This window comes from Mustela erminea, chromosome 1 (assembly GCF_009829155.1).
Source record: "Mustela erminea isolate mMusErm1 chromosome 1, mMusErm1.Pri, whole genome shotgun sequence".
Lineage (NCBI taxonomy): Eukaryota > Metazoa > Chordata > Mammalia > Carnivora > Mustelidae > Mustela > Mustela erminea.
In genome coordinates this window covers 219,103,647-219,130,897 of record NC_045614.1, presented here as the reverse complement: position 1 = coordinate 219,130,897, position 27,251 = coordinate 219,103,647, and the positions used below count along the sequence as shown (strand labels likewise).

Here is a 27,251-nt window from a genome sequence, read left to right as displayed (position 1 = left end):
TACCACAACCGGGTGTCCCTGCTTCCTTCTACAGCTCCTACACATCTCAGTCTGCGATCCACCTGGGGTTAACCTTGGTATTTGTGCAGAACATGAAGTTCATTTGTTTGTTTTTACTTCCGGACGTCCAATTGTCCCAGCACTACTGGTTAAATAAAAAGACTTTTTCGACACTGAATTAACACTGCACCTTGGTCAAAAGTTAGTGCGACTAACATGGAACAAGTGGAATTTGAAATTATAGCACATAAATCCACTTACATTACTGACACCAACAATTAAATACTTAGGCATAAATCTAACAAAACACATACGAGATCTATATGAGGAAAACTGAGAAACTCTGATAAAAGAATCCGAGAGAGAAGCGGGAGAGGTATCCCATGTCCATGGACAGGTATACCCAACACGGTCCGGATGTCGGCTCCTCCCAACTCCACACAGATTCGACGAGGCTCAGTCAAAGGATTCCGCAGGTACTGACAAACGGATTCTGAAGTTCAAGTGGAGGCAAAAGACCCAGAGAAACCAACACGGACAGCACAGGAGGAGAACAAGGCTGAGCCAAGACCGCGGCTTCATGACTGACTACAAAGCTCCAGCAACGGTGATGCTGTGATTCCTGAGAATGCATCCGGCCTGACGTATACTTGGTCTCCGTTCCTGCTTCCCGGCTCATGGCTCCGAAAACCCTTGGGATCTCCCGAGTGAGCAGAGCACTTAGAGGTGTCTTTTGCTACGTGAATGAGGGAAGTTTTAGAAAGCACTTGAGGACGAGGGTGGAACCTCTAGTCCCATCCCCCAATCTCCAAGGAGCAGAGAGGGGCTAGACACTGAGGTAATCGCCAGTGGCCAATGCTTTGGGGGCCTGGCTGGTTCAGCTGGTAGAGCATGTGCCTCCTGATCTTGGGGTCATGAGTTTGAACCCAACGTTGGGTATAAAGATTACTTAAGAAATTAAAAAAATTTTTTTTAAATCACCAATGGCCAATGATTTAATGAATTGTGCCTGTGTAACGAGGCTTCCATAAAAACCCCAAAGGACAGAGCCTGAAGCTTCCAGGCTGGTGGACACGGGGATGTGAGGAGAGCAGAGCCCCTGGAGAGGGCTGGTAAGCTCCCTCCCGAGGCCTCATGCGACCCTCTCCCTGTGACCCGCCCTCTGCGTCTCTTCATCTGGCTGCTCTGAGTTAATCCTTTCCTTTTCTTTTCTTTTTTTTTTTTTTTTAAAGATTTTATTTATTTATTTGACAGACAGAGATCACAAGTCGGCAGAGAGGCAGGCAGAGAGAGAGGAGGAAGCAGGTTCCCTGCTGAGTAGAGAGCCGATGTGGGACTCGATCCCAGGACCCTGAGACCATGACCTGAGCTGAAGGCAGAGGCTTCACCCACTGAGCCACCCAGGCGCCCCTTAGTTAATCCTTTTCTAATAAGCTGGTGATTAATGAGGAAAACGTTTCTCTGAGATCTGCGAGCTGCTCCAGCAAGTTAATCGGACCCAAGGAGGAGGGCCTTGAGACCCCCAACTTATAGCTGGCGGGTCAGAAGCACAGGCGAATCGCGGGACACCCAACGGGTGCTGAGGATTCCTTGTTAGACGTGAGGGACCGACCCCTCCCCCAAACAATGGAACTGGATTCAAAATCCAACGGTACGACCGTGTAGTGTGGCAGAACAGCAGACAAACGAGTCCCGGCAACAGAACAAAGCCCAAAGACAGACCCGCAGAGATGCAGTTAACGATCCTTGATGAAGACACAGAGGCCACACCAGGAGGCAACCAGAGCGTCTTCAGCAAGGGTGGCCCAATAACCGCGCAGCCACGTGCAAACACGGATCCTGACACAGACTTAACGCCCCTCCCGATTCACTCACAGTGGGTCACAGACCTAAACGTAGAATGCAAAACTGGAAAACTCCTAGAAAAGAGCTCAGAAGACAATCTGGACGACCCTAGGTCTGGTGATGACTTTTCAAAACACCAGAAAGGCACAACCCATGAAAGAAACACCGACAGGCTGGACTGCCTTAAAATTCAAGACTTCGGTTAAACACAGTATCCACAGAATGAGAAGACAGGCCACCGAAAATTCTGCAAAAGATACGTCTGATAAAGGACTGTTATTTAAAATATACAGAAAAAACTCTTAAAACCCCAAAAGAAAACAAACTACCCTATTAACAAATGGGTGAAAGGTCTTAACAGACAGCTCACCATGTCTGTAGTTCTTGTGAGCTAACTTGAGCGTGAGTGGCCGTGGTGAGCGTGAGTGAGCAAGGATCTCTTGGAGACCCGCTCTTAGTCATTCGGGGCAAATACCCAGAAGGGGAATCGCGGGGTCACACGGTCATTGTATGGTTCACTTCTTAAGGAGCCAATATTCCTGGATGGATCGATTGAACTTTATGTTAATTCTTTCCATTTCCACCCATAATTTCACAAGTCCACACAAAATCTAAGCAAGACATCTGGTGACACTTGAGCAGATTCTAAAACATTCTCGGAAAAACAGAGCTGCGTAAGAAGCTGCAAAATACTTGGAAGACGGAAGAGCAGAAAACGACAGCGACACCGAGTCAGGCCGTCAGACACACTGCAGCGCCAGACGGGCAAACACTGCTGGGTCCGTACAGTCACGCCTGACGATGAGCTAACGGGGGTTCGAGAGGCTAGGAACGGACCCATCTCCGTAGGAAGAGAAAGGCCTTCACAGATCAATGAGGAGCACGAGGCCAGTAACTTAGTAAAGAGTATCCGGGAAACAGGTTCGCTGTATTAAAATAACAAAGCCAAACTGTTACTTACCATACAAACTTGTTATGGGCCTGAATTTGAAAGTAAAATGATAAAAGTCTCAGAAAAAGGTACGGGAGAACATTTTTATGTCCTTAATTTGAGAAGGAATTTCTTAAATAAGATCCTGAAAGTGCAAATCACAGGGTGAAACATTAATGAATCAGGTAGTAACAACACGAGCAGTTTCTGTTCAGTAAGAGCACGGCACGGACCAAGACAAGACATGAGTTTGGACTGGAGAAGACACGGAACCGTTTTTTTCCCAAAGATTTTATTTATCCATTTGAGAGAGAGAGAGAGAGACAGAGAGAGAGCATGAGAGACGAGAGGTCAGAGGGAGCAGCGGACTCTCCATGGAGCAGGGAGCCCAATGTGGGACTCGATCCCGGGACTCCGGGGTCTGACCTGAGCCAAAGGCAGTCGCTTAACCAACTGAGTCCGCCATGTGCCCCGACACGGAACTTCCGAAATCGTCAAGGACGGCAGTACGTACCACACGAGGAACGTCTATAGACAAAGAGGGAAAAAGCACGAGATCCCAAAGACAAATGGGCAGAGGGTATCGCCAGGCAAGTCTGACGAGAAAGCTGCCGCCCCATGCGCCCAGCAGACCCCAGTTTTCAGATGAGGAGACCGGTGTCACACACGGATGGTGGAGGTGTGAACCGCGTGAGCGCTCCGGGGCACGTCTGCTATCATCTGAGAAGTCCCCCACGAGTGCAGCAGAGATCCTGGACGGCAAAGGTCTAGAATGAGCTACGCTCGCGGAAACTCAAGGCTGACCCGTAGAGGAGAGTCAGGGCAGACCCAAGTCTGCTCAGTGAGGGAACGGACAGGGTAGGGTCCGCGACGGCGACAGGGTCTTTGCAGAGCTAAGAAGTTATCAGCATCAGGGACAGTCCCCGAACACCGGCTTGAGAGAAACTGCGAGATGCAGGACAGCACTTAAAACCCAATTTCGGGGGCGCCTGGGTGGGCTCCATGGGTTAAAGCCTCTGCCTTCAGCTCAGGTCATGGTCTCAGGATCCTGGGATCGAGTCCCGCATCGGGCTCTCTGCTCAGCAGGGAGCCTGCTTCCTCCTCTCTCTCTGCCTGTTTCTCTGCCTACTTGTGATCTCTCGCTGTCCAATAAATAAATAAAATCTTAAAAAAAATACAAATCCAATTCCATCTCTAAAAATGACAACAGACGCATAAATACCCCAGCATGACGCGTGTTTTTCAAGGCTGCACACACACACACACACACACGCACGCGCACGGACGTGAAACTGAACAGAGGGCGGACACGAAGGGCACGTGATAAGCAAAGGCGTCAGGGTGGGCACGTGGGCACCTGTGCTTGGGGGGGCAGCGGCTGCGTGTGAGGAATCAGGCTCCATATCCTTGAGGTTCCCTGACAAGATCCACTCAAGAAAACCAGCCCGGGAGGCTCACTGACCCCTGCGCGGGGCGCTGTGTGCACACGCTTGCGGGGCCGGCCGCTCTGGCAGCGCAGACGGGACACGCTCGCGACGGGCGGCCCAGCAGGGACGGGAAGGCGGACGAGATCTCAGCCTCACGGGCTCTGTACCGTCCACTCCCTGCCATCTCCCTGTGTTACTTCGCTTCTCTTCCCAGGAGACATCTGTGAAAACCTACGAGCACTGGAGCTGACGCCAGCATCTGAGCAAATGGTCACCCAGCCTGGACACACCTGCTTCTGAAGACACACCGTCACACCAAGGTGAACAGTGTGTCTGCGGCAGCCCAGCCTCGCGCGGAGCCACCCCCCGCCCGGACGCTAGGGACACCTGCGCTCCGTAACCCAAAGTAGCCGGTCGGCGGCAAGCAGGACCGCCCGGGTGGCAGCCGGGAGGAAGAGGACACTGTCCCTTCAGACGGTGGCAGACGCGTGTAAAGTCACCATCTGCAGCCCCAGACTCCGCAGAACCCACACGTGTGAACCCAGACGCGGAGCAGCGCGAGGGGCCCGGGGCCTGCGGCAAGCGGGGCCCAGCTCGATCCCCACCGGGGAGGAGCCCCGGGCCCGCGGAGAGCACGGCGACCAGAGCCCGGAGCCCGCGGCCGGCCTTACCGCGCCATCTTGTCGCTGCAGGACATGGTGAGCAGCCTCTCGCCCTGCAGCACCCCATCCCACGTCTGCAGGCTCGCGCTGGGCCGCACGGGGATCGTGCCTTCGCCAGACTCTATCTTCGTCCGCAGCTGTCCTCTGGCCTTGCGGTTCGGGTGTCTGTCCGCCGGTTCTAGGAGAGGGAGGCCGGGTGAGGGTCCCCGCGGGCAGCCGCCCCGGACGGCGGACGTCCGCTCGCAGCCCTGCGCACGCATCCGTCTCTCCGACACGGACGTGCAACACGGCAGAGAGAAGACCTCATCCGACAGACCTAATCCGGGACACGGGTCTGTCCGGGGTTCGGGAGGGAGGGCTTCCGTTCGAACCGAAATGGTTTCCCTCGTGAAAAAGGAGCTGGAGCAGAGGGGACAAAACGCGAACGTGCGTGACTCTACATGACATGACGGGTGTCTGAGTGTCGTGTCTTCTCCCTGCGTCTTTAAACTTTCAGAAACAAATCCCAGAAATGCTGAAATCAGCGGGCGGAAGCGGGCACGCACACCCACCTAACGGGCTATCTCTGGGTTACATGACCCCGGGCGGCCAGGGTGTTTTCTTACACGGTACAACGTGCGGCAATTTCCCATAGTGGGCGCGTGTTTCCTCGGTAATCAAGGGGACGACGGCCTCAGATGCTGAACTGGAGCTGCTCCCGCTCAGGACAAGAGATGAACAAGGTCACAGGTCACTCCACGACAGCGGCGCGGACCTGGCGCGACGACGCACCAGGGCCCCCGGTCACTCGTGTGTGCCTGCTTCTGACGTGCCCGCCACAGCACGCAGGTACACGCGCACCAGAGCACAGCTCGTCCGAAGCCCAGAGGCGGAGAACGGACGGCCCAAATCTAAATACGAGTCTGACTCAGCAGCCTCGCTCTAACCCGCTAGTGCACGTAGGGCACCTCTCAGGTTTCCTCATCCAATTATTCCTTGAAAAGAAAAGCCTTGGGGGCGCCTGGGTGGCTCAGTGGGTTAAGCCACTGCCTTCAGCTCAGGTCATGATCTCAGGGTCCTGGGATCGAGCCCCACGTCGGGCTCTGTGCTCAGCGGGGAGCCTGCTTCCTCCTCTCTCTCTGCCTATTTGTGATCTCTGTCAAATAAATAAATAAAATCTTAAAAAAAAAAATCCTTAAAAAAAAAAAAACAACACCTCGTGCTTTTATATATTCCCATCAGATCTACTTTCGAAGCCAGAAGTTTCAAGAAAAGGACACTAATGTAGGTCTGCTCTGCTGTCACCCCATAACCCGAGCCTCCCAGAGACGCAGCTGGCCGAGCCCCGTACCTTCCAGGATGGGCTCGTGCGGCGAGAAGATCCTGGCGTCCCCGCAGGGAGACGTGCTGATGTACAGGTGGAACTGCACGCTGTCCCTGAGCTTCAGCCCTCCACGCTCCGACTTCTGGAAGATGGATCGCTTTTGATCCTCTTTGTTACTAGAAGGAAGAGTTGCAAAAATGAACTTTAAAGCCGTATACAGCCAAATTTTTGTCGTAACTCACGACGATTGTCAGAGGCCACTGCTTTCAACAGGGTACGGGTCGCTCGAACCGGGACGTTTCCGTGTTGGTGAGAAGAACACAGCTAGTGACCGAGTCCACCCAGTAAAGAAGCCGTCGGAACGGCACGAGCGTCCCTTCTTCCCGTTCAGAACTTCGACACAGACAGACGGCACGTAAGCAGCGGCTCGGGAAAGATAAGCAGCTCAGACGGGACTAGAACGAAGGGCCCTGGGCCCCAGGCGGCTCAGCTCTGCTCAGGCTCCCGCTGCGCCCAGAAGCTCGCCGCCCTGAGCACAGACCTCAGATCGACGGCCGCGTGGGCCACGAGCACACGTGTGCCCACTGTGTGTGGTCACCCCTGGACTCGGAAGCTGGAGCATCATGGGAAAACAGGACCCAACTTCATCCTTGCCAATAAAGTCACTATTTTAAGAATTTTTCAGAGATTACAGAAACGATGGTTTTGCAATACACTCTGACGGGAGGCGTGGTTTTTAAAAACTGCTTCCTCGGGGCGCCTGGGTGGCTCAGTGGGTTAAAGCCTCTGCCTTCAGCTCGGGTCATGGTCTCAGGGTCCTGGGATCGAGCCCCGCATCGGGCTCTCTGCTCCGCGGGGAGCCTGCTTCCTCCTCTCTCTCTCTGCCTGACTCTCTGTCTGCTTGTGATCTCTGTCTGTCCAATAAATAAATAAAATCTTTAAAAAAATCAAAATAAACCAAAACCAAACACTGTCTGCTCTCGTCTCGCGCTCCCGGACTCACTTCAAGTAGAGCTCGAGCTGTGTGTAGAGGAAGCGGAGCAAGGCCCGCCGCGCTATGATCTCCGCGTGGCAGTCGTTCAGCGCGAGGCCGCGGTCGCTCATGTACTCGCCGTTGATGCACTTTGTCCCCGTGGAGACACTTATCACCTTGGCGTCTTTCACGTCTGTGCCTGGAGAATGAGCAAGAGAGGATGCCTCCTGCCTCGCCCCCTCCCGGCTCTGTGGCGCTCGCCGCCTGTGCTCCCGGGCGGAGAGGCCTCTGCCCCCGGCTGGTACCTTCCCGAACTGGAAACCGCCCCCACCCAAGGACTCATGGCGTGACGCTTCTGGACACAAACCTCCCTCGCCTGTGAGTCTATAGGCTCTAACCCCAAGGAAGGTGTTTCCTCTGGGGCAGCCTGGTCTTCTCCTGAACGTTCCCCGCTGGCTCCCGGGAGGCAGGCCCAGGTACGGGCCGACTAACTGGTCCATCAAGCACCGCTAGGCTACAGGGAAGGGCGTGCGGCCGCCAGAGGGACAAGGTGAAAGAGAGGACGTGGCCCATGGGGTGTTGGGAACGGCCCTGGGAGCGCAGCCACTGATGGGACATCTGCTGACAGACCACGCGCTGCAGACAGGGGCAAGACGTGGACACGGCCCTGCGGTAACCTCCCTCACCGCCCGCTACACGCACGGCGCGCCCCGAGCAGCAGGTGCAGCGCCGGCCCGCAGGGCAAGGGCTCCCCTTCATTCCCACACGTGCCCTCAGGGGCACGCGGCCTGTCTCCATTTAGCAGATAAGGACCCACGGGGCCAAACGGCCGCCCAAAGTCACTCAACCAGCAGGAGCCCAACCTGAACCGCCATCTGACGCCAGGGCCACAGGCCACAGGCTGGGTGGCACTATCTGCAAGGGAACACGGTGGCCCTGAGCATGAGGTCCCCAGGGAGATGCATGGCGAGGGCACCACGGCCCGGGAGCCAGTCCACCCTCTCCGGGCCGGCGAGAAGAGCTGTCCAAGAGGACCCGGTGGCTGCTCACTCCTGCTGCTGGCCGGGGCACAGAGCCTCGCCCAGGGAAGACGGCGTCCCAGGAGCCGAAGCATCCCCCTTTCGTCATGCGACAGACAGCAGCAAAGGGAGGGCGGGAGGGCACGGGTATCTATCCGCAGAGTTAGACCTCAGGGCATGTCCAGAGCACGTCCTCCGACCGCAGACCCACGCTCAGCTGCGCCAGGGTGAGGACGTGGTGCAAGGAAAAGCCGTCACTAAAACGGCACTCGGGTGTCCTTGACCACCAAGGGGCTGGCCACCCTGGGACCACGGACTCACATCCGGCCCGCGATGGGAGAGAGAGCTACCTTGGAAGAAAGGACAGTGCGTTCGCCCACACAGAGGAAGGGGTTTCCTCCCTGACCGGCAGGTGGAGACAGGCAAAGCGTTCCCAGCTTACTCGCTTGCTCTCCGGCCTTCGGGGCCTTTTTGCACACGGCCCTCCAGGCTCAGCCAGCCAGCGTGGGGCCGAGTGGATGCCCCAGGGCAGAGGGCCCCACAGGAGCAGGGGTCCCCGCTGGGGCCACCACTGTGGTCTCCTGCCCCTGGGAGTGGTCCCTGGGCAGACAGGGCTCAGCGTCCTCACCCCTGGGGTGCAGGAAAGGACTCAGGGGTACCTTGCGATGGTGGGAACTTCTGGGTAAATTTAACAGGGCTCCTTCTGCCATCCCCAAGTGTGCTTTTTACCTGTGCATTTCCTGTTCTTGCTAGAGCTGCCTGTCCCCACAAAACTAGCGATCAGGGTCACTCCTGGGTAAGTCAGATGTGACCCGCTGGCAAATGAAGCAGGAAGGGGGGGTGGTGCCATTTTGCTGGACTTTTCCAGAGTTAGTCAAAACCGCTCACATGGGATTATAGGAATCAGATGCTAATAGAGCAGCACGCGTTCTCCAAATAAGAAAATGTAGGTTAAAGCAATGAACATGTAAGAGAAAAGTTTGGAAAGTGCGGTTCCCACGTTTGCAGGTGGCAGGGATTCTGAAGAACTAGGAAAAGAGCCCCGTTAGTGTCACAGAGACGGTCGGTCGCGGCCCGAGAGCACGTCCTCTCTCTGTTCGGCGTGAAGCACAGCACAGCGTTTTACCTGTGGTCATGACGACGCCGGCTAGAACTTTCCTGCGAGCGTGCGGAGAGGAGAAGTTGTCCGTCAGGTCGCCGAACTTATCCTGCACCAGGCGGGCCACGGCATCGGCTAACACCTGAGGACCACAGCAGGGAGTCAGGGGTGTGGACTGGCCCCTGCCCCGTGCACACCGACAAGGCTGTCCCTTCGGAGTGGCCTTACAGACGGCTTCTCTTCTGGAAAGCCGCACGGGCAAATCTGGCAAACAGACACGTGTCTGTGCGTGGGCGGGCGGGCTTTTTTCTCCCTCCAAAACACTCCCTGGAAACACAGGCCCGCGGAGCTTTGGAGGCTCTGGGTGGAATTCTTCGAGAGTCTCAGGGACAGGGACAGTCCAGAGCCTGTGCCACCCCTCCGGCCCCCCCCGCCCCTGGATGAAGAAGCTGAGGCAGGCCCCAGCCAGAGCGGCCCCCTCCGGCCACCCGCCTCACACCCTCTGCGGCTCTGCGCCCAGCTCTCCCAGCCTCTGAGGCCACGGGGAGCGACAGGGCTTTTGGAGGAAGTGAAATTGCTCCATCCACTCGGGGGCTGACGGGGCCAGGGAACACTCCCCTGAGTGTGATCCACAACATCAGGGCAAGAGAAGGGGCTGCGTGATGAACGCCCAGGAGAAGAGCCACGCAGCTGTGCTCAGCCTCCGCCTGGGGCACCTGCTGCACGGCCTGGGAGGGCCCCCACCACAGACCCAGCTGCCCGCAGACAGCACTGACGGCCACGCTCCCTGGGGAAGGGGTGACAGGTGGCTGGTCCACCGCCAGACCAGTCGGCCTGCCCTGCAGGCCGTATTTCCCAGCAGCGAACACAGCCGTGGTCTTGCTTCACGGTTTACAACGTATCTTGGATACAAGCGTTTCTGGGAAGTGAAGCCCGACGGGACGTGCGTGTGGGCAGTACGTCCTCCAACCTCACACTGGTCCGTGAGTATCAAACGGCTATGTCTGGTGTCCCCAGCTTGGCCTGTGATAAAACACTCCCCAAATGGACGGAAACGTCCATCATCCTAAATGGTGACTTTTTTTAAAAAAAATTATTTATTTATTTGTGAGGGAGCGAGAGAGAACACAAGCAGGCAGGGTGGCAGGTAGAGGTAGAGAGAGAAGCAGGCTCCCCACTGAGCAAGGAGCCCGATGCGGGACTCGATCCCAGGACCCTGGGATTAGGACCTCAGCTGAAGGCAGCAGCTTAACCAACTGAGCCTCCCAGGTGTCCCTTAAATGATGACTTTCTTTGAAAAAAACAAAAGTCACCAGGATTTCTTCCTCCTGCCTTTGCCCCAGTAAGTACCAAAGAGCCCCCAGAAGACTGCGCTCAAGTCGGGGGTGGGGAGCATGGACAGAAAACGGGGGGCAGCAAGCCCCCCCGCACCCCAGGCAGAGGCCTCAGTGCCACACGCGTGGGAGCAGGCGACACGGTGGGAAGGGGTCAAAGATGAAGGACCACGTGTTCCAGTTTGCGTAAGAGAAAAAGTCTCGAGAGGCTCAGAATAAGCCACAGAAAAGAAAAGCTTCCGTTTCGTGCAAGGTCCGGCCAATCTCCAAACTGCAGAGCTCAGAGATGCTCAGAGGAGGTCAGGCCCTCGTTTGGACACTTACTGGTCAGAGGCGGGCACGGTCAGCACCAGGACTGCTCCTCCAGCCCCTCAGAGACTGCAGGTAAGGAAGCGAGTCTCTGTACGTGCTGGGGGCGCCGTACGCGGCAGTCACGCCCGCGCCCCCCAGCCCACGCCCGCGCCCCCCAGCCCACGCCCACGCCCCCCAGCCCCGGGTGTCTCTGCAACAGCCCCAGGTGCTGAGAGGCCACGGCTCAAAGCTGGGCTGGGGCCGATGGCCGGCTTTTGCCCCTCACAGAACCCACTAGAGGCCGAGGGCTCTGCACGCCTCCATGGTCCATGGCGTCTGGGTTTAAACCCTGGAATGCCACTATGGACACGATGAAGGCAACAAGTCCCATGACCAGGGACTCAAGGGCCACTCCAGGCCAATGGTGTGGATGCTCAGCGCTCCCGAGCGCGGGCCTGGAGACGTCCCGTGCAAAGATGGCGGAGCCCAGAAATCAAGCTGTGAGGGCTGATTCTGCAGGGACCACCCCAGGTCCTCCAAGGAAAGCTCCCGGGGGGTGCTCCAGAGACACCACGGTGGGGGCCCAGTGAGCAGACACGGGGACAGACGGCTCCATGGCCACAAGGTTCAGAAACGAGTACTGGGAGCCCGCAGAGCCCAGGCAAGCGGCCGGGGGCAGGGCTGACATGACCCCTGCCTACCTCCTCCCTCCCTTAGGTGGGATTCCCAGACGCTCCCCACCGGTGAGGCCCCACGTGGACCCCAGCAGAGCTCTGGTCTCTGCTCCCGCAGAAGTCCGGGCCCAGGCTAGGACCCCTGCCTGCCTCCCTGCCATGCTGGGACCCCTCCACCCTGCAAAACCCAGGCATCAGGGGTTCGCAGCGCTTGGCAGGTTTCCAATCGTCGAACATGCGACTCTTCCGATGCTAAGGGAAGTCAGGTGGCCGCAGACCGTGAACAGTCGCGAACTCAAGCTGGAACACGTGCAGCAAACAGCAGACCTGAAAACAGGAAATCTCCAGGGAACTAGTGCCACCAACGTGTGAAACGGTAAGTGGACTGACGTCCTCTGACACACGTTCGTAACAGGTTAATGTGGGACGTATTACCTGTGGGAGGCCATGGTAAGGCTTGAGACGAGGACCCAACCAGGCCCTGACTGTGCCTCCTTTAAAGGCTGAATAGCAGAACAAAAGGCTAAGGTCGATAAAGTCGAGTAGCTCTGAGAAAGGGTCTGTGCTCTGTGTTGGGTGCTCGCCCACGTGACCTCCCACACGTGGGCTAGTCAGCTAGAGGCGACTGGGCCGGGGTCAGACATTCTCGGCCGGACCTTGCTGTCCGTGCACGGCTCTAGCCTACACCACAGTAAGACTGAGCTGTGCTTACACAAACTATGTCTTGAGTGGCCTTGAACTCAGCACATCTGGCGCTAGAAGGTCTGCTATTGGTGCTTAGGAAATGATAATGGGAAAGCTTGGAGGATTTTCTGTGCTTGCTGCAAACTCTTTAGTAATCAGCTAAAATTAGATACTTTTCTTAGGATTGTTTCTGTTAGCTATATAATGCCTCACAGCCTTGAATAAAATCGGCTCTATGGGACGTCCTCCCTGGTGCTCCTCCTGCCCCGTCTCTTTGTCTCTTAATTTCTTTTCACCACCCTCTTACCCTCACGTTCCTGGTGGATTTGTCGTGCCGGCCGCGACAATTACCGGGTTCATTAACTGCCCGCAGGACACTCTGAACACGCTACTTCTTACATGATGCTGTGTTTGGCTCAGCTTTAGGCAGAATAGTTTCTTCTTCTAAACCCTAGCAGTACCGGTCACCTCGGGCAACAGCACAGAGAAATTACTCTAACTGTGTTCAAAGGCACCAGAGAAGCCACGACCTTCCAGATTCTTCTACGAGAAATACAAGCGGTCCGTGTACCAATCGGAGTCCCTTCATTCTCTCCTCACATCAGTACACAATTCATCTTCAACCTCGGTACTACTTCAACAAAAAGGAACAGAGAAGGGTAATCGATTTTCTCTCTAAAAAAAAATTTTTACCCTCACCCAGAAAACTGGATTTCCAAGAAGAGAAGCGACACACAAAGGTTTCTAGGCTGTAGAGATGCCAGCCACCTGCTATCCCCCACTTCGTGCTTCTCCTTTTGTGTGCAAGCCACGAGCCCGCCTGAAATTCTATCTTTGTCCTGGTCTTATGGGGGGGGCCGTCCAAGCCCAAACAAGAGTGGACGCCTCCCTCCGGCCGAGCAGCAGGGAGGTCCACATGGACCGCACCTAGGACATTCCAGGTACAGATTCCCAAGCCCCGTGAGGGCCTCTGGAGGGCCCCGTTCCATCCCTCACCCTCCGAGAGGGATCATGCCTGTCACGGAGCACCCCCCGGCCGGCCCCGCAGCCGTCAGCCCCGCTGGAGCTGGGAGACACCCACTCGCACCCAGGCTAGGCTCTCAGCAGCTGGCCGGCCGGCCTCTCTTCTGTGCTCGGGGTTCCCCGGGCAGACTTCGCAGGAAACCGCTGAGCTGCTCATGTCACAGGCTGCTACGGGACCTGGGTCCCCGCAAGGGAGGCCTGGGGGGAATGGAGCCTCGGGCTGCCATGGGGCGCGGGGCAGGGCTCGGCCTGGAGGCCACCGACAGCACTGCCCCGGTGGATGCTGGTGCACGTCCTAGCCCTGGACAGGCCGCCCAGCATGCGCCACCTGGGCAGGCAGGATGCCCGGAGCCAGACTTACCAGTGCCGTTCCAACGGGACATCAACAGGGACCAGGAGAAGGAGCCCTGTCTGAAAGCACTGTCAAGACATGGCCACCGTTTCCGGCAGCGGCGCGCGTCCTCACCTGCGGCAAGTGCAACTGCAGGCCCTCGCTGGGGATGGGCTGGCGAGACGGCGTTTGATCCAAGTGCAAGTTAAAAATGGTCGCCAGGGCGGACTGCGCGGCCCGGGCCTTGGCGAGCTTCTTGTTCCTGCCCGAGCCCTCGAAGAACTGGCCGTCCACCACCACGGACATGACGAAGCTCTTGGCGTGGCTCTCCCCGCTCTCCGACAGGAAGTCGTACTTCAGCCCGGGCCGCAGCTCGTTCAGGATCATCACGGGGTTCTTGCCGCTCGGCGGCGGGAACGGCGGGGGGCCGGGGAGGGGGGGCTGCGCGAGGCTCGCGGGCGCGGGGGACGCCGCCAAGCTCAGGTCCCCGCTGGAGCTGAAGGAGTCGTCCCCGTTGGAGCCCAGGTAGAAGGGCACCTCCGACCGGTCGGGGGTCTCGAAGCCGTTGAAGAGCGTGTCGGGGAAGTCGGCCTGGTCGGACGTGAAGTCCGTGTTGGCGGACAGGGTCCTCCCCATGGCCAGGTGCGCCTCGGAGGCGTTGGGGAACTGCACGAAAGAGCGCAGGGCCTTCTCGGCGGCGTGCAGCTTGGCCTTCTTCTTGGTGGGGCCGGAGCCCTCGAACACCTGCCCGTTCACTTCCACGGACATGACGAACAAGGGCGCGTGCACGGGGCCCGTCTGCGAGAGCAGCGCGTACTGCAGGCCGGGCTTGATCTCGTTCAGCTGCATCAGGGCGTTCTTCGGCAGCGCGGGCCCCGGCGGCCGCCTCCTCTTCTTCAGGCGGAACTTGGCGTGGCCGTTGCTGCCCTCCTCCAGGGGCCGCTTCCGGCTGGCGCCACCGCTGCCCCCATTGGAGAGCGGGGCGCCCTCGCCGGGCCCGGGCGCGCTGCCGTCCTTGGGGGGCACGCTGTCCAGACCGCAGCTTTCCTTAACATCTGTGCTGCTCGAACCTGCGGTGCCCAGAAAGAGTAACTTACAACGCCTTCGTTGTAGGATCTTGTAAATGCAAAATTTATAGATTCCTTCGTCTCTCTTTGTAACTGGGTAAGTGATGTGTGCTTATCCCTCCTTCCCCACGGGGCGTGCGGACAGCCATCCGTGCCACCCACGGACCATCGCCCCGCCACCACCGCTAGTCTGAATCCCCAGCTGCTCTGCATTAAAAGAGGAATCTTGGAAACAACTTTCTCCTACAAGAATATTCTGAGTGTCTAGAGATGCGCTGTTCAAGCTTATCAAACTGCGGGATGGCAGCCAAATCCGAAAACCTCCCGTCAGCGCACACACACCCCTCCTCCCCGATGTCCCTGCTCTCGGGCCCTCAGGCTCTGGACAGCAGCGCTTCCCATGGGGACAGGACTTCAAGCAGGCATTCTGAGCTCATCAGCGTTCAGGCTCTGAATATTCACATCAGGTGCAGTGCCTTGATTTAGTCCTGAATCGATCTCAGGGGACACCTCTCGAGTCCTGGGAAGCGCTCTGGCTACGGGGGGGACCCTGAGGGGGCGGCTGCACTTCCAGTACGTGCTTCCACTCTTTCCACGCTGTGTGGGGACTGTTCCCCTGCGAACCCTTACTACATTCCAGTACAGGGAAAAAATATGTAGAAAAAGACGTAAGACTGAAACTGCAAACGGCCTACAACTTCCTAACATTCTAAGTAAAGCCAGTGATTTTGTCTTTTTTTTTAAAACAAATATTTGATGGACTTACAGAATAATTTGATTATTCTACCTTTTAAGGATAGTTTCTGTTTACAATTAATAAGGATAATTTTAAAACCCTTAAAGTTCAAGGCAAAATAAATATAATTTTAATTTCAAAAAGGGAAATAGGAAAGTATTCACTCTTCTCTGTAAGTTTATCAAGACTTAAAAGAGAAAAAAACGGAGAAAAACCCCATGTTTTCCAGGTTCATTTTCATAGGCTGCCTGCCGGGAGGCTAAACGGGACAGACAGTCTGGGCTGCCGGCCACCAAGCCCCAAAGTTCAAGTTCTTGAGCTTCCAGAGCTGAGATGCGAGGAGGAATGCCCTGGAAACTGCCGAGGGCGGGAGGAGGGAGCAGAGACGGCTCTCTGACACTGCCCAGTGCCCGGGGCTCCCAACACACACACCACTTCTCCCAGTTAGCAAAGCTGACGGAATGGACACTAAATTTTCATTTATAACATCCTCCAGCAAAAGCTCGATAGGTTACTCCTTTCGGTGCTCAAAGGAAACAAAGGTTAAAAAGGGCAGAGTGAGACAAAATTCAGATCCACAAGTGAGTAAGAGAAACACGCGCCGCCCGACCGCGTACCGCTGGGCTGGTGCCAGAGAAGCTCCCAGCACGAGGGTCGGGCCACGGCCGCGAGCACGCGAGCACACAATCACACACACAGCCTTGGACACAAAGGCTGGCCGTGCACGCATGAACACAACCCGTACTGGGGCGACAGACAGACTTGAGATTGTCAGAAGAAGTGCTTCCGGGGACACAGACCACACAGATTCCGGGCTGTCGTCTGCTTCGGGGCTCAGATACGGCCCCGCTTCTGCCGGATCGGAATTGCTACTACGTGAAGGAAAACTACATTAGAGGGAGAAGAGGCCCCAGTGCCCCGGCTCTTAAACACACGGAGCTGCTGCTTTGTTTCACAGATGTGAACACAACCGTGATGAGCTCTTTCGTTGCCTCTGAAACCACAGAAGATCTAGGGCTGCCCGTCACCTCCAGCTCGGGAACCAGCATTCGCGTCTCCTGCAGATCACTCAGAAGACTCGTGTACCTTGGAGAGTTACCACAGGGTCTACACACACGCGATGTTTCCACCCAAACCCACGGCTGCCGCTGTGGAGGACAGCCCACGGGCCCGAGCAAAGGAGGCTTGGGGGACAGGTGCTCGCATGTCCCCATGCGGGGGAGCGCACGGGCCAAAGTGGCCACGGCGAGCGGAACTGACCTCCCGAGGAGGGACTGACGGGGACAGCAGCCTGCAGGAAGCAGGAGGCGGAGCTCGGGTCTCGCTGCTGAAAAGCAAGCGCTCCCGCTCTCTCACGCCCCCGACCACCCAAGAGAGCACTTTCCGCGCGGCTCGTGTGACAGAGGCCCGGCCCGTGGCCCATTCCCCACTGCAGAGCCCGTGGAGCAGCCCGTGGGGCAGCAGGCCCAAGGGTAAGGCCTCAGCGGGCCGGTCCTGAGTGAAGTCACAGGGAGCCGGACTGACCTCCGCTCTAGTCACGGGGCACCACGCTCAGTAAAAGGTCACTCGTCATTTCGACCTGCGGGTCTTCCTTGGGAGCCACCGAACACAGACAAGTGAGAATGTACACATGTACATATATCCGAAAAAAATACTGTGTACATATATCGCCAAATGTGCTCTGCTGTAATTTCCACACTAAAAGCTCCCAACTTCTGTGGGAGCCTTTAAACCTTACGCAAACGCAGGCTATCTGGGAATAAAGATAAAACAGAGGACAGGTGTTCAGGGAACGTCTCACAGAGGACACCGCTGGGGAGGGAAGCTGTGCGCCCCTGAGGCTCGCCAGCCGGCACTCCAGAGAGGACAGTGTGGGGCGCGGAACGGGCCGAACAGTGAGCTCTGGCCCACAGCGCCCAAAGGCTCCCGGAAGACTGGAAGCGAGATCAGCTCCCTTCCCTCAAAGCACGAGAAGAATCCATCGCATTTACAGGGAAAAATCTGGGTAGTGTTATCCTAGATGAGCAAGTATTTAAATTAATCTCAAAGGGTATTTTGGATTGGAACAGATGAACATCCGGCCGCCTGTGGGAGACCAGGCTGTGATGTCTGATGAAGCCGGGCAGCTCCGTGGCCAGCGCATCCGGAGGCCTGTATTTGCCTCCAGGGACACACACGGCGGCCCAGAGTGACAGACGGTCCCACACACGGCCATAGGGAAATGCCCGCACCAGGTACCAACACCTCCTGTAGAGAACACATCAGAGACTTCAAACAGCCACTGTCACTGGTGTAGGAAATACTGTAGGAAAGAATCACTTTTCCCAAATTAGTCCCATTAGAAAGACTGACAAGAACACTAGGGCTCGAGCGGAGAGCGAGCTACTCGGTGCCACACGGCAGGCCGGTCTTACTCGTGTTTTCTTCATCTTCTGTGTCCATGGCAAGGGCCTTCTGAGGGCTTCTTGACCGGCGGAGGCGGTTTCTGTCTGAAAGACAGCAAGGAAAGACTGGTCAGTGTGCCCGTCACGTGAGCAGATGGCGTCCGCCTGCTCCGTGCTCCTTTACTACAAGCTAAAGAAGAAAGTCCCGAACAAGGATGGTTAGGTCTGCGGCCCAGGACGGGACATCTGCGTGGTCAGGGACACCGAGGGGCCGCCGCCCGGGGCTGTGCCGTCAGGAGGCGCCGGCAGGAAGGGACTGTCCCATGACTCCAGGGCCACTCCGAGGAGAGTGGCCCCGCGGCAGGGGCTGGGTCCCAGGGGACAGCGAGGACAAGGATGTGTCAGAGGGAGCCCTCCCACAGCGCGAACAAAGACGCGCCAGGTACACGCCGGTCCCCCCGCCGTTTGCTCGCTGCTCGCGGGACTCTGGCCCAGGGCGTAAACTACAGACGCAAGCAGGAGCGCCGGGGTTGCACCGGGCGGCTCGCACCGGGCTGCTCTTCTTCACCCCGAAGGGGTCTCAGGGGGATGCGGCTGAAGAGCACAGGCCTATTCAAACCGGATCTAACCCCTGAGCAACCTGTAACTTCTAATCCTGTGGGCGGGGAAACCACAGGAAGTCCTCCAAGAACAATTACTCCAAGGATCTAACTCTTAACAATGTAACAGTCTCCTCTTCCCAGACACTGTACTGCGGCATCATCCGTACATCATCTGGACCCATCACACCGCGAGCCAGGAAGAGAGCATGGCACATGCCGTAGCCACGTTTGCTTCGTATACGAGCAAAATTTATCCCGTAAGTCACCGAGAGGCAATTCAGTTCCTTTAGGAAAATGGTGACGAAAATGTGCCCAATCGTTGCGTGTTAGAAATCTCCCGTCTCTCTAAAACGCACGTAGTCTTCACAGCAATCAGCTGTGAACGCTGTTGAACCTCAATGTATATGCACCAAATCTGTGGCTAAACGTTAAATAAGTTTCGATACAGAATCCTTCATTCAAGGGGCACCTGGGGGGCTGGGGTGGTTAAGCATCTGCCTTCAGCTCAGGTCATGATCCTGGAGTCCCAGGATCAAGTCCCACATCGGGCTGGCTCCCTGCTCAGCGGGGAGTCTGCTTCTCCCTCTGACCCTCCCTCCTCTCAAATAAATAAAATCTTCTTTTATTTATTTTTTTGTTAATAAAATCTTCTTTTAAAAAAAGATCCTTTAAGAAAGTCTTCCACATAGTTTTAAAAGCATTTTTATTTTATATTATCTTATCTTATTTTATTTTTTAAGCATTTTTATTTTATATTAGTTAATTACTTCAAGACACAGTTTCTGAAAATGTACTACTTGCAAATCACACTGTGGATAGCACAAAACCTAAAGAAATCAGACGGATTCTGCCACTGAGACACCTGGGTGGCGCGGTCAGTCAAGCATCTGACTCTTGGTTTCGGCACGTCGTGAGTTCAGGGTCGTGAGGTCGAGTCCCGCGTCAGGCTCCGAGCTCAGCGGGAGTCTGCTGCGGAGTCTCTCTTCCTCCTTCTGTCCCTCCCCACCGCGCTCGAGCCCGCTCTCTCTCTCTAATAAGTAAGTGAATACTTAAAAAAAATATTATTTGAATAGCTGATTATATTAAGAAATTATTAGTCATCTTCGGTGTGAAATAGTACTTAAATCTCAGTGACCTATACTTCAGTACTTCCAGATGAACTGAGAGCATCTGAGACTTGTTCTTATCACCTGACACGGCACGGCACAGAGAAACGCAGACGCTGTGTGGGTGACACGGGGCGGAAGGCCGGCACGCTCACGCCAGCCGATGGGCACGTGGGTGTTCTTATGCGCTTCTGTATTTGCATGTGTTTTAATATTCCCATTATGGCAAGTTTTAATAAAAAAGTAACTCCCCTGAGTTCCAAAGTGGGAGGGAAGACACAGTCGCGAGTGCAGAAGTCCCACACGCCCTCGGTGAGACACAGGGGCTCTGGGGAGTCCCTCGCGGGACGACGGGGGCACGGGTGCCGACTGGAGCCGGGGGTCAGGGCAGCTGGGGCGCACCCTGAAGACGGGACGCGGGTGGCAGAGAGGAAAGCACAGAGCTGGTGTGAGACCGACCGTCACAAAGCACTTCAGAGAAACCCAAACTACTACAAACAGCAAACATCCGAGGGGCTCTGAGGGGGAGGGAGGAAGGCAGACTAGCCGGGCACAAGGAGAGCACGGTAGGGAGGCCCCGCCCCTGCCTCTGCATCACCAGCCTGGAAGCCCAAGACGCCCAGACGACACTGGGGATGGGCACAGACACAAACAAAACGAGAACTGTTCCTTCGGCCAAAGGTCCAAGACAGGGAGCTGCCGGCTACACGGGGAACGGGCGGAGTGGAAAGACCCCGCTCGTCCCGGCCATGGTGCAGGGTCGGGGGGACACTCGGGCCGAGGTGCTTAGGGGCCCATCTCATCCCCACTGGGGCTGTCAGGAGACCACAGAAGAGGAGCAAACTTGCAAGCTGTCGGCAGAGGCCCGGTGGGAACCGGACCCCCACCAGAGGGAGAGCGGCGTGAGGGACAGTCAGCTAGCACACAGGGTTAGGTAAGATTCAGGTCCTGTAACGTAGTATGTTCATGTTTCAATACAAATCATTCCTCATACTGACAGCCACGAAGATCCCACACTGAATGAAAACATACAACCAGGAGATGCTGTCCAGAGATGTCAGACTCACTGGAGGAAAGCTTCCAAGCAGCCACCATAACGTGCTTACTAGACAGCCTGAGTCCCCAGGACGGTGTGGAATTGGTGCAGGACAGACAAGCAGGTCACAGTGAGCAGGAGGAAGGACCTACGGAGAAGCTCTCGCCAGCACACCCGGGCAGGTCAGCGCAGAAAGGACAGACAGCCCTGTCAGCAAAGTACGCCGGAGCGGTGCGACCTCTCCCCACACGGCAGGCCACCTGCAGCGGGCCAGGGGCTTCCACGTAAAACACAAACTGTAACACCTTTAGGAAATTCATGGGAGAAAACCCTCCGGATCTAGGACGAAGCAAAGACTTTGCAGACTCTTTTGCAGATCAAAAGCGTGATCTATGACAGGAAAAACTGATAAAGTGGACCTCATCGAAATGAAACACTTCTGCTTAAGACCCTGCCGAAAAGATGAAAAGACAAGCTACCGACATGGAGAAAATCTTTGGAAGCCACATAGCCAACCCACACCCTATGTGAGAAATTCTCAAAGCCAGACAATAAAACAAGCCAATCAGAAACTGGGCAGCAGACATGAAGAGCGGTATCACCAACAAGGGTGCACAGACGGCAAATGAGCCCCTGAGACGGTGCCGGACACCGTCACCCCTCAGGGAGACGCGACTCAGGCCACATGCGGCTCCAGCACTCACCCGTGAGGACGGCTATGAGGGAAAACTGCAGCCACCCCACACACTGGCAAGGATGCGCAGAAGCGCGTCCCACACTCGGCTGGCGGGAACCTAGCAGGTGCAGCCGCCCCGGAGAACAGTCTCGCGGTGTCTTAAAAACGAAACATGCGCATTCATTCAGAGAAATGAAGACATGGTCACATAGAAAATGGATACAGGGGGACGCCTGGTGGGTTCGGTGTAGCGTGTGACTCTTGATCTCGGGGTTGTGAGTTCAAGCCCCACACTGGGGGTAGAGAGGACCTGAGAAATTTTTATATACGTACATGCGTGCTCAGAGCCACTCGATTCACAGTAACCCCAAACTGGGAAAACCCAGGGGCCCCTCAACAGCTGAATAATGAACTACAATACGGTCCATCCACACCACGGAACACCGTGTGGCAATAAAAAGGAACAGACTGTTGATATACACAACCACCTGGGTAGATTCCCAGAGAATGAGAACGTGTGGAAAACCCCGATCTCATGGTCCGTTGTATGGACCTGTGTGCAGCCCACCATGCGCACTACTGCGGAAATGAGAAAACTGCAGATGGAGAACAGGTCGGGGCCACCAGGGCTCGGGAAGAGGCGGCTGTGGCTATAAAAGGGCAGCAGGAGGGACCCCTGCAGCGCTAGAATGTTCTGGATCTTGACTGTACGGAGGTCAACATCCTTGTAACAGTGCTCTGTGGAAAGCAAGCAGGGCTCTCGTGTTATTTCTAACAGCTGCCTGTGAACTGTCGTGATCCCAAAATGAGAAGTTAAGTTAGACGTAGACACAGGCACACGCGATCATTAACCAATAACTGGTCCACAGAGAGGGCCGGCTTCCCTGCAGGTCCGGCGCCAGGAAGACGGCACGTGCAGTGATGGGGAGGGTGAGTCTGCACCACGGGACAGGCTTGGCCCTCGTGGAGCTCACCTGACTTGGGGAGCTCACCTCGCTTACCAGCTCCCACATACTAAAATTCTAAAAACGGACACAGAAAATGTCTCACGGTAGAAAATCATCAGGCTATGCACAGTGGCAAGTGGGTACGTGCATACTAAGAACAGACGCCAGAAATCTCTTGCGGAGCAGAAGCCAACATTTCCAGCATCTACAGATGCCAACTCTAGTACAGAAGGTTATAAAACAAACCAAAATAATAAATGCAAGCACTGCAGGGCATTTCACAGAACCATGTTTCTTTCATTCGCAAAAGCACTTCTTATGGCCTGAACGATAAACAAGAAAGAATTAAAACCCCGTGAAAAAACCGCATATCGAACAAAATTCCAAAAATGGCCAGTTAAAGAATAGCTTTCTTCGACAGCAATATTCAAATAATCTCCCTAATGCTACAGAAAGTAAGCTAAACTGGGGGGGCACTGAAGTGTGAAAAGACCCTTCAAGTTGGCATCAAAAGACCGGATTTAAGTAGGTTCCAGGTACAACTGCAGCCTCCCTTTGTCTGGCAGCATGAGGCGAGCTGGATCCAGAGTTTATGTGGAAAAAGGAACGGTCTGAACAGTCGTGCGGCGATGAGGCCGGGCTAGCCCTCCTGGACTGGACCTGATGGGACGCCAGCACCCAGGACGGCACGTGCGGTTCAGACTGACTGCCAGGGTGACAGCTGCGCAGCTGGAGTGGCAGCGAGCACACTCAGAAGTCCGCAGTGTGGCCACGGTGGTGGCCCGCGTCAGGGACGGGCACTTCCTAACACACCAGACTGGATGCTGGGTGACCGCACACAACTGACTTCAAATAACACAAGTCAACTGGCCATGTGCTCATTCCTAAGTGGACGTGCTATTATTCACACCTTTGTAGATGCTTACGCTGTAAGAGAGCGTGACTGCGGCAGTGCCCTCTCCTCGCAAGACAGTGAAGCTGCGTTCACTCCTACCCTTTCACGCCCTCCCTCTTCCTTAGTGAACAAAGGTATTCTGGAATGAAATATAAAGACATGACTTCTTGTACTGAAAATGTGTCAGAACTTGAGTATATTCTATTGTGCTGCTGGAAATGCTATCATTAGGAATTCACTAAAAACGTATAGATTAAAAAGTATTTAAGGGGTGTCTGGGGGGCTCAGTGGGTTAAGCCTCTGCCTTCGGCTCAGGCCAGGATCCCAGGGTCCGGGGATCGAGTCCCACATCGGGCTCTCTGCTCAGCGGGGAGCCTGCTTCCATCCCCCTCAGCCGCCTCTCTGCCTCCTTGTGATCTCTGTCTGTCAAGTAAATAAATAAAATCTTTAAAAAAAAATAAAAAGTGTTTAAAACAAGCAGTAAACTTGGTTAAGATTACTAGCAATTATTACTAGATTTTATCCATTTTATTCTCAAAACAGAATGGCTGTAAGAAAAGTTTTACTTATTATTTGCAGCTGCTACGGGTTTTATCTTTAACAGTCATACACAGCAAATTTTTAAACACAGAAGTGTTAGGATGGAGATGATTTGTGTTGATACTTTACTACAAATCAAGCAACTTGCTAAAGTCTAGATTAATTTTTTAGCCATAGCAAAAATGCCAAGTGATGATTTGGCTATTTAACAAAAGTAACTGAAATATATAATTCTTATATCATTTGAAAGAAAATAATCTGAAATTCAACAACTTAATCCAGCACCTTTAGAGAATAAACCTCACGATTTATATTTTGCTTTCACCATTATATGAACAAAATAATATCCTTGAAGAAGGAACGGACAAATAGAGCAATGGGACAGCACAGAGCGCCCCGAAACACAGCCACACACACACTGCCCCAGGCACAAGGCCACCCGCGTCTTCAACAAGTGGGCGGGAACAACGGCACGTCCACACGCAAAAAGTGACTCTAGACACAGACCTCACGCTCTTGACGATGCTCTCACCGTGGATCACAGACTCCATGCAGAATGCGAAACGATCAAACTTGGAGACGACAACACAGGAGAAATCCTGGGGGACCCTGCAGAGGGGGTGACTTTTCACACTCAGCAGCAAAGGCACAATCCGAGAAAGAGAGGACGGATGAGCCGGACTTTGTTAACGCGTCAACCTGTGTTCTGTGAAAGACCGTGTCAGGAGAGTGAGAAGACAAGCCACAGCCTGGGAGCAAGCATTTGCCAACGACACCTCCGATACAGGACAGCGATCTGTAATATATAAAGAGCTCTGGAAACTCAACAATGAAACAAATGACCTTTTAGAAACGGACAAAGGACCTGAACAGAGAAGACACACAGACGGCCAATCAGTAAAGCTGCCCCACGTCCCAGGTCGCCGGGGAGATGAAGCTCAAACAGCGGCGACACGCTGCACCCCTCCGAGAGCGGCCACGGTCTGGCGAGGACGGGAGCCCCCGGAGCGCCCCGTCACGGCTGCGGGGAAAGCAGGTGGTGCCGCCACCTCGGAAGGAGGTTTGGTGGTTTCTCCCAAGACGAAACCTGCTCTTCCCACCCGACCCGGCGATCGCACTCCCTGAGGTCCCCCCACGGCGACGGGAACACACGCCCCCACGGAAACCCGCACACGAGGGCGGCGGCAGCTCCGTGCGTAACTGCCAACCCCTGGAAGCCACCCAGGGGCCCTCCAGCGGGTGGACGGACACGGGAACTGCCCCTCCAGCCGTGGGAGGGTGTTCAGCACGAAGAGGACATGAGCCATCCCACCATGAGGGGACGCGGGGGGCCGTGAGTGTGTGTCAGAGTGACAGGAGCCGGTCTGAGACGGCTGCGGCCCGTGTGATCCCAGCGACAGGACTCTGTGGCGAAGGCACCGTCGTGGGGCCGGTGACGGGTCGTGTTGCAGGGGCAGGGGGAGGGGGGTTGGGGCGATGAATGAGTAGACCACAGAGGCTTTTTAAGGCTGTGAAAACAAGGTGTGTGGCAGTGCAGGGGTGGCTGCGAGCCGTCCCACATGTGTGCAAAGGTGGTAACGGTGTGTGAGTGCAGCCTTATCCGCAGTGACACACACACCACTCCGGGGGCAGAGAGACACAGGCGGTTTCCCCGGTTCTGCTAGGAACCTAACACTGCTCTAAAACACGAAGTCCTCGTTTTTGAAGATAGCACCAATGCACACGGACACTCGCGACGCCGTGGGGAACGCTGCTGAGAAGCACATCCACGGAGCCAGCGGAGCACGGTGCCGGGAGGGCGGCCAGCAGCCGGCGCGCGTGGAGTTAGCGGGCTCATGTGCGCGTACAGGTCGCCAGCAGCGGGTGCACAAACCAGCAGGAGCGACCCCTAGAGACGACGCGTCCTTCGCCATCAGACGGATGCAGGAGCTGGCGCGGTGCTGAGCTGTGGGTCCGGACCCCCCTCAGGAAGGAGCTGCAGGCTGAGCCCAGGGGCACGCGGACGCAGAGCTGGCGGGGACAGCGCTGGGGGGGGTGGGGCACAGGAGACCCGGCTCCCAGGCGACCTGGCCGGGGCCTCTGGCATCTTCTGGCTGGGCTGCAGGTCTGGTAGTGATCCCATCAGTGCACGTGTGTGTGAGCCTGGGCCCTCACTTGCCCTACCAGCTCCCGCACGCGCGCAGCAGGAGCTCCAAGCCACCAGCCCCGGCCTCTGTGTGGCCACGCTCACCAGGCATCTGGGGCCGGGCCCCCTGCGACCTGCCTGTGACATGGCCACGCCCCCACACGGGAGCCGCCTCTTCTCCAGGTGACCGGGAAGTCCTCCCACGCACAAGCATGGCACTTAGAACCACACCCCCAGGCTTGCCCACAGCCCCCAGGAGCCGGGAGGCCACCTCCCCCCGCACAGGGGACCTCCCTGGCCCCGCTGTCCCTATGCCCAACCTAGGGCCTTCCTCAGCACTCTCCCAACTACTCTTCTGCATGGGGCCCTGTGCTCTTGGGTCACGGGGCCTGCCGTGCTCCCCCCCGCAGGCTGCCCCTCCCGGGAGGTTCGGCCACGGTCCTACCCAGGGCGCCCTCCACGTCCCTCCGCTCACTGAGGCTTACGATGCGTGGCCTGACCCCTGCTTGTCACCAGTCTCCCCCACGCCCCCACCGGGCCTCCGGACCGCCTTGCCTCTGGCTGCCCAGCACCTGCCTGCAGGGACAGGCCCGACAGCGAGCCCGAGCTCCTCCAGCTCCGTCTCCGAAGCCCTGGGTCTGAGCTACACAGGCCTTGCCTCTGCTCAGACAACCTGCACAAGCTCACAGCTGCATAGGTGCCCCTGCCTCCAGCTCCTGCCCCCGGCCCAGAGTCTCTACTTGCTGCCACAGCTGTTTTCCCCAAAATAAGCTGCACTGTGCTCCGAGAACCACACATACCCAGGACCCCCCCACCCGACCGTGGGACAGGAGCACGGGGTGCTGGCTGATCCCAGCTTCCGTTCCCTTCAGAGCTGCTGCTCTAATGAGGGCATGTGGTCATCTGTGCCAGAAGCAAAGGCGCAGGATTTTACCCATTTTTCCCAATTTATAATTTTTACTGAAATGTGCCAACTAGATGTCAACTCGTGCAAAGACAGAGGAGCTACTGTTAACAATCCAGACCTCATTAGAGCACACACAGCCCGAGCCGCTGAGCCGGGCCCGACTCTGCGTGGTGGCACGGGCAGAGGCGCTCCCCCGCCCGGGTGCCCTGAGCAGAAACCAGGCCAGCAACAAGGCAGCGGACACAAAGCAGACAGTAAGCATGCGCACAGCCATGGCCAAGATCAGAGTCCCCAAGTTCCAACACAATTCTGCTTACTGGCTTCCACTCACCAATAAGCACCCACTATCTCGGGTTTCCTGACACAGCCAAGAGCGTGCCCCTGGCACGCTGACTTCCACTCCCAGATGAGCTCTTCCCTCCACGGTGGCACACCCCTGGGCTCGCGACACCTGGAGCTAGGGGTGCCGCAGGCCTCGGAAGCCCCGGCCAGGGCTCTGGCTGTCCAACCGCAATGAGGCCGCACCCCCCTTGAGCGCTCCTCTCGGGGCAGACCCCTCCCTCCCACCAGGCCTCAGAGCCAACGGTCCCTGCTTGCAACCCTCCGTTGGGCGGCACTCAGCCAAAGCGCTGCT

General features: G+C 56.2%; 1 protein-coding gene across 3 annotated transcripts in view; it reads right to left on the bottom strand.

The window, feature by feature from the left end:
* ADARB1 (adenosine deaminase RNA specific B1) overlaps positions 1 to 27,251 on the bottom strand; it is a 78,538-nt gene that overhangs the window by 27,526 nt on the left and 23,761 nt on the right. For all 3 annotated transcript variants that reach the window (XR_004289064.1, XM_032357218.1, XM_032357228.1), the window contains 6 exons: positions 17,814 to 17,888; positions 13,732 to 14,666; positions 9,287 to 9,401; positions 7,172 to 7,340; positions 6,196 to 6,344; positions 4,875 to 5,043 (listed from right to left, as the gene is read on the bottom strand). Coding sequence is in view for 2 of the 3 variants with exons in the window: in XM_032357218.1 (XP_032213109.1) it covers positions 4,875 to 5,043; positions 6,196 to 6,344; positions 7,172 to 7,340; positions 9,287 to 9,401; positions 13,732 to 14,666; positions 17,814 to 17,888 (1,612 nt within the window). In the remaining variant the exon portion in view is untranslated. The remainder of the gene's footprint in view (positions 1 to 4,874; positions 5,044 to 6,195; positions 6,345 to 7,171; positions 7,341 to 9,286; positions 9,402 to 13,731; positions 14,667 to 17,813; positions 17,889 to 27,251) is intronic.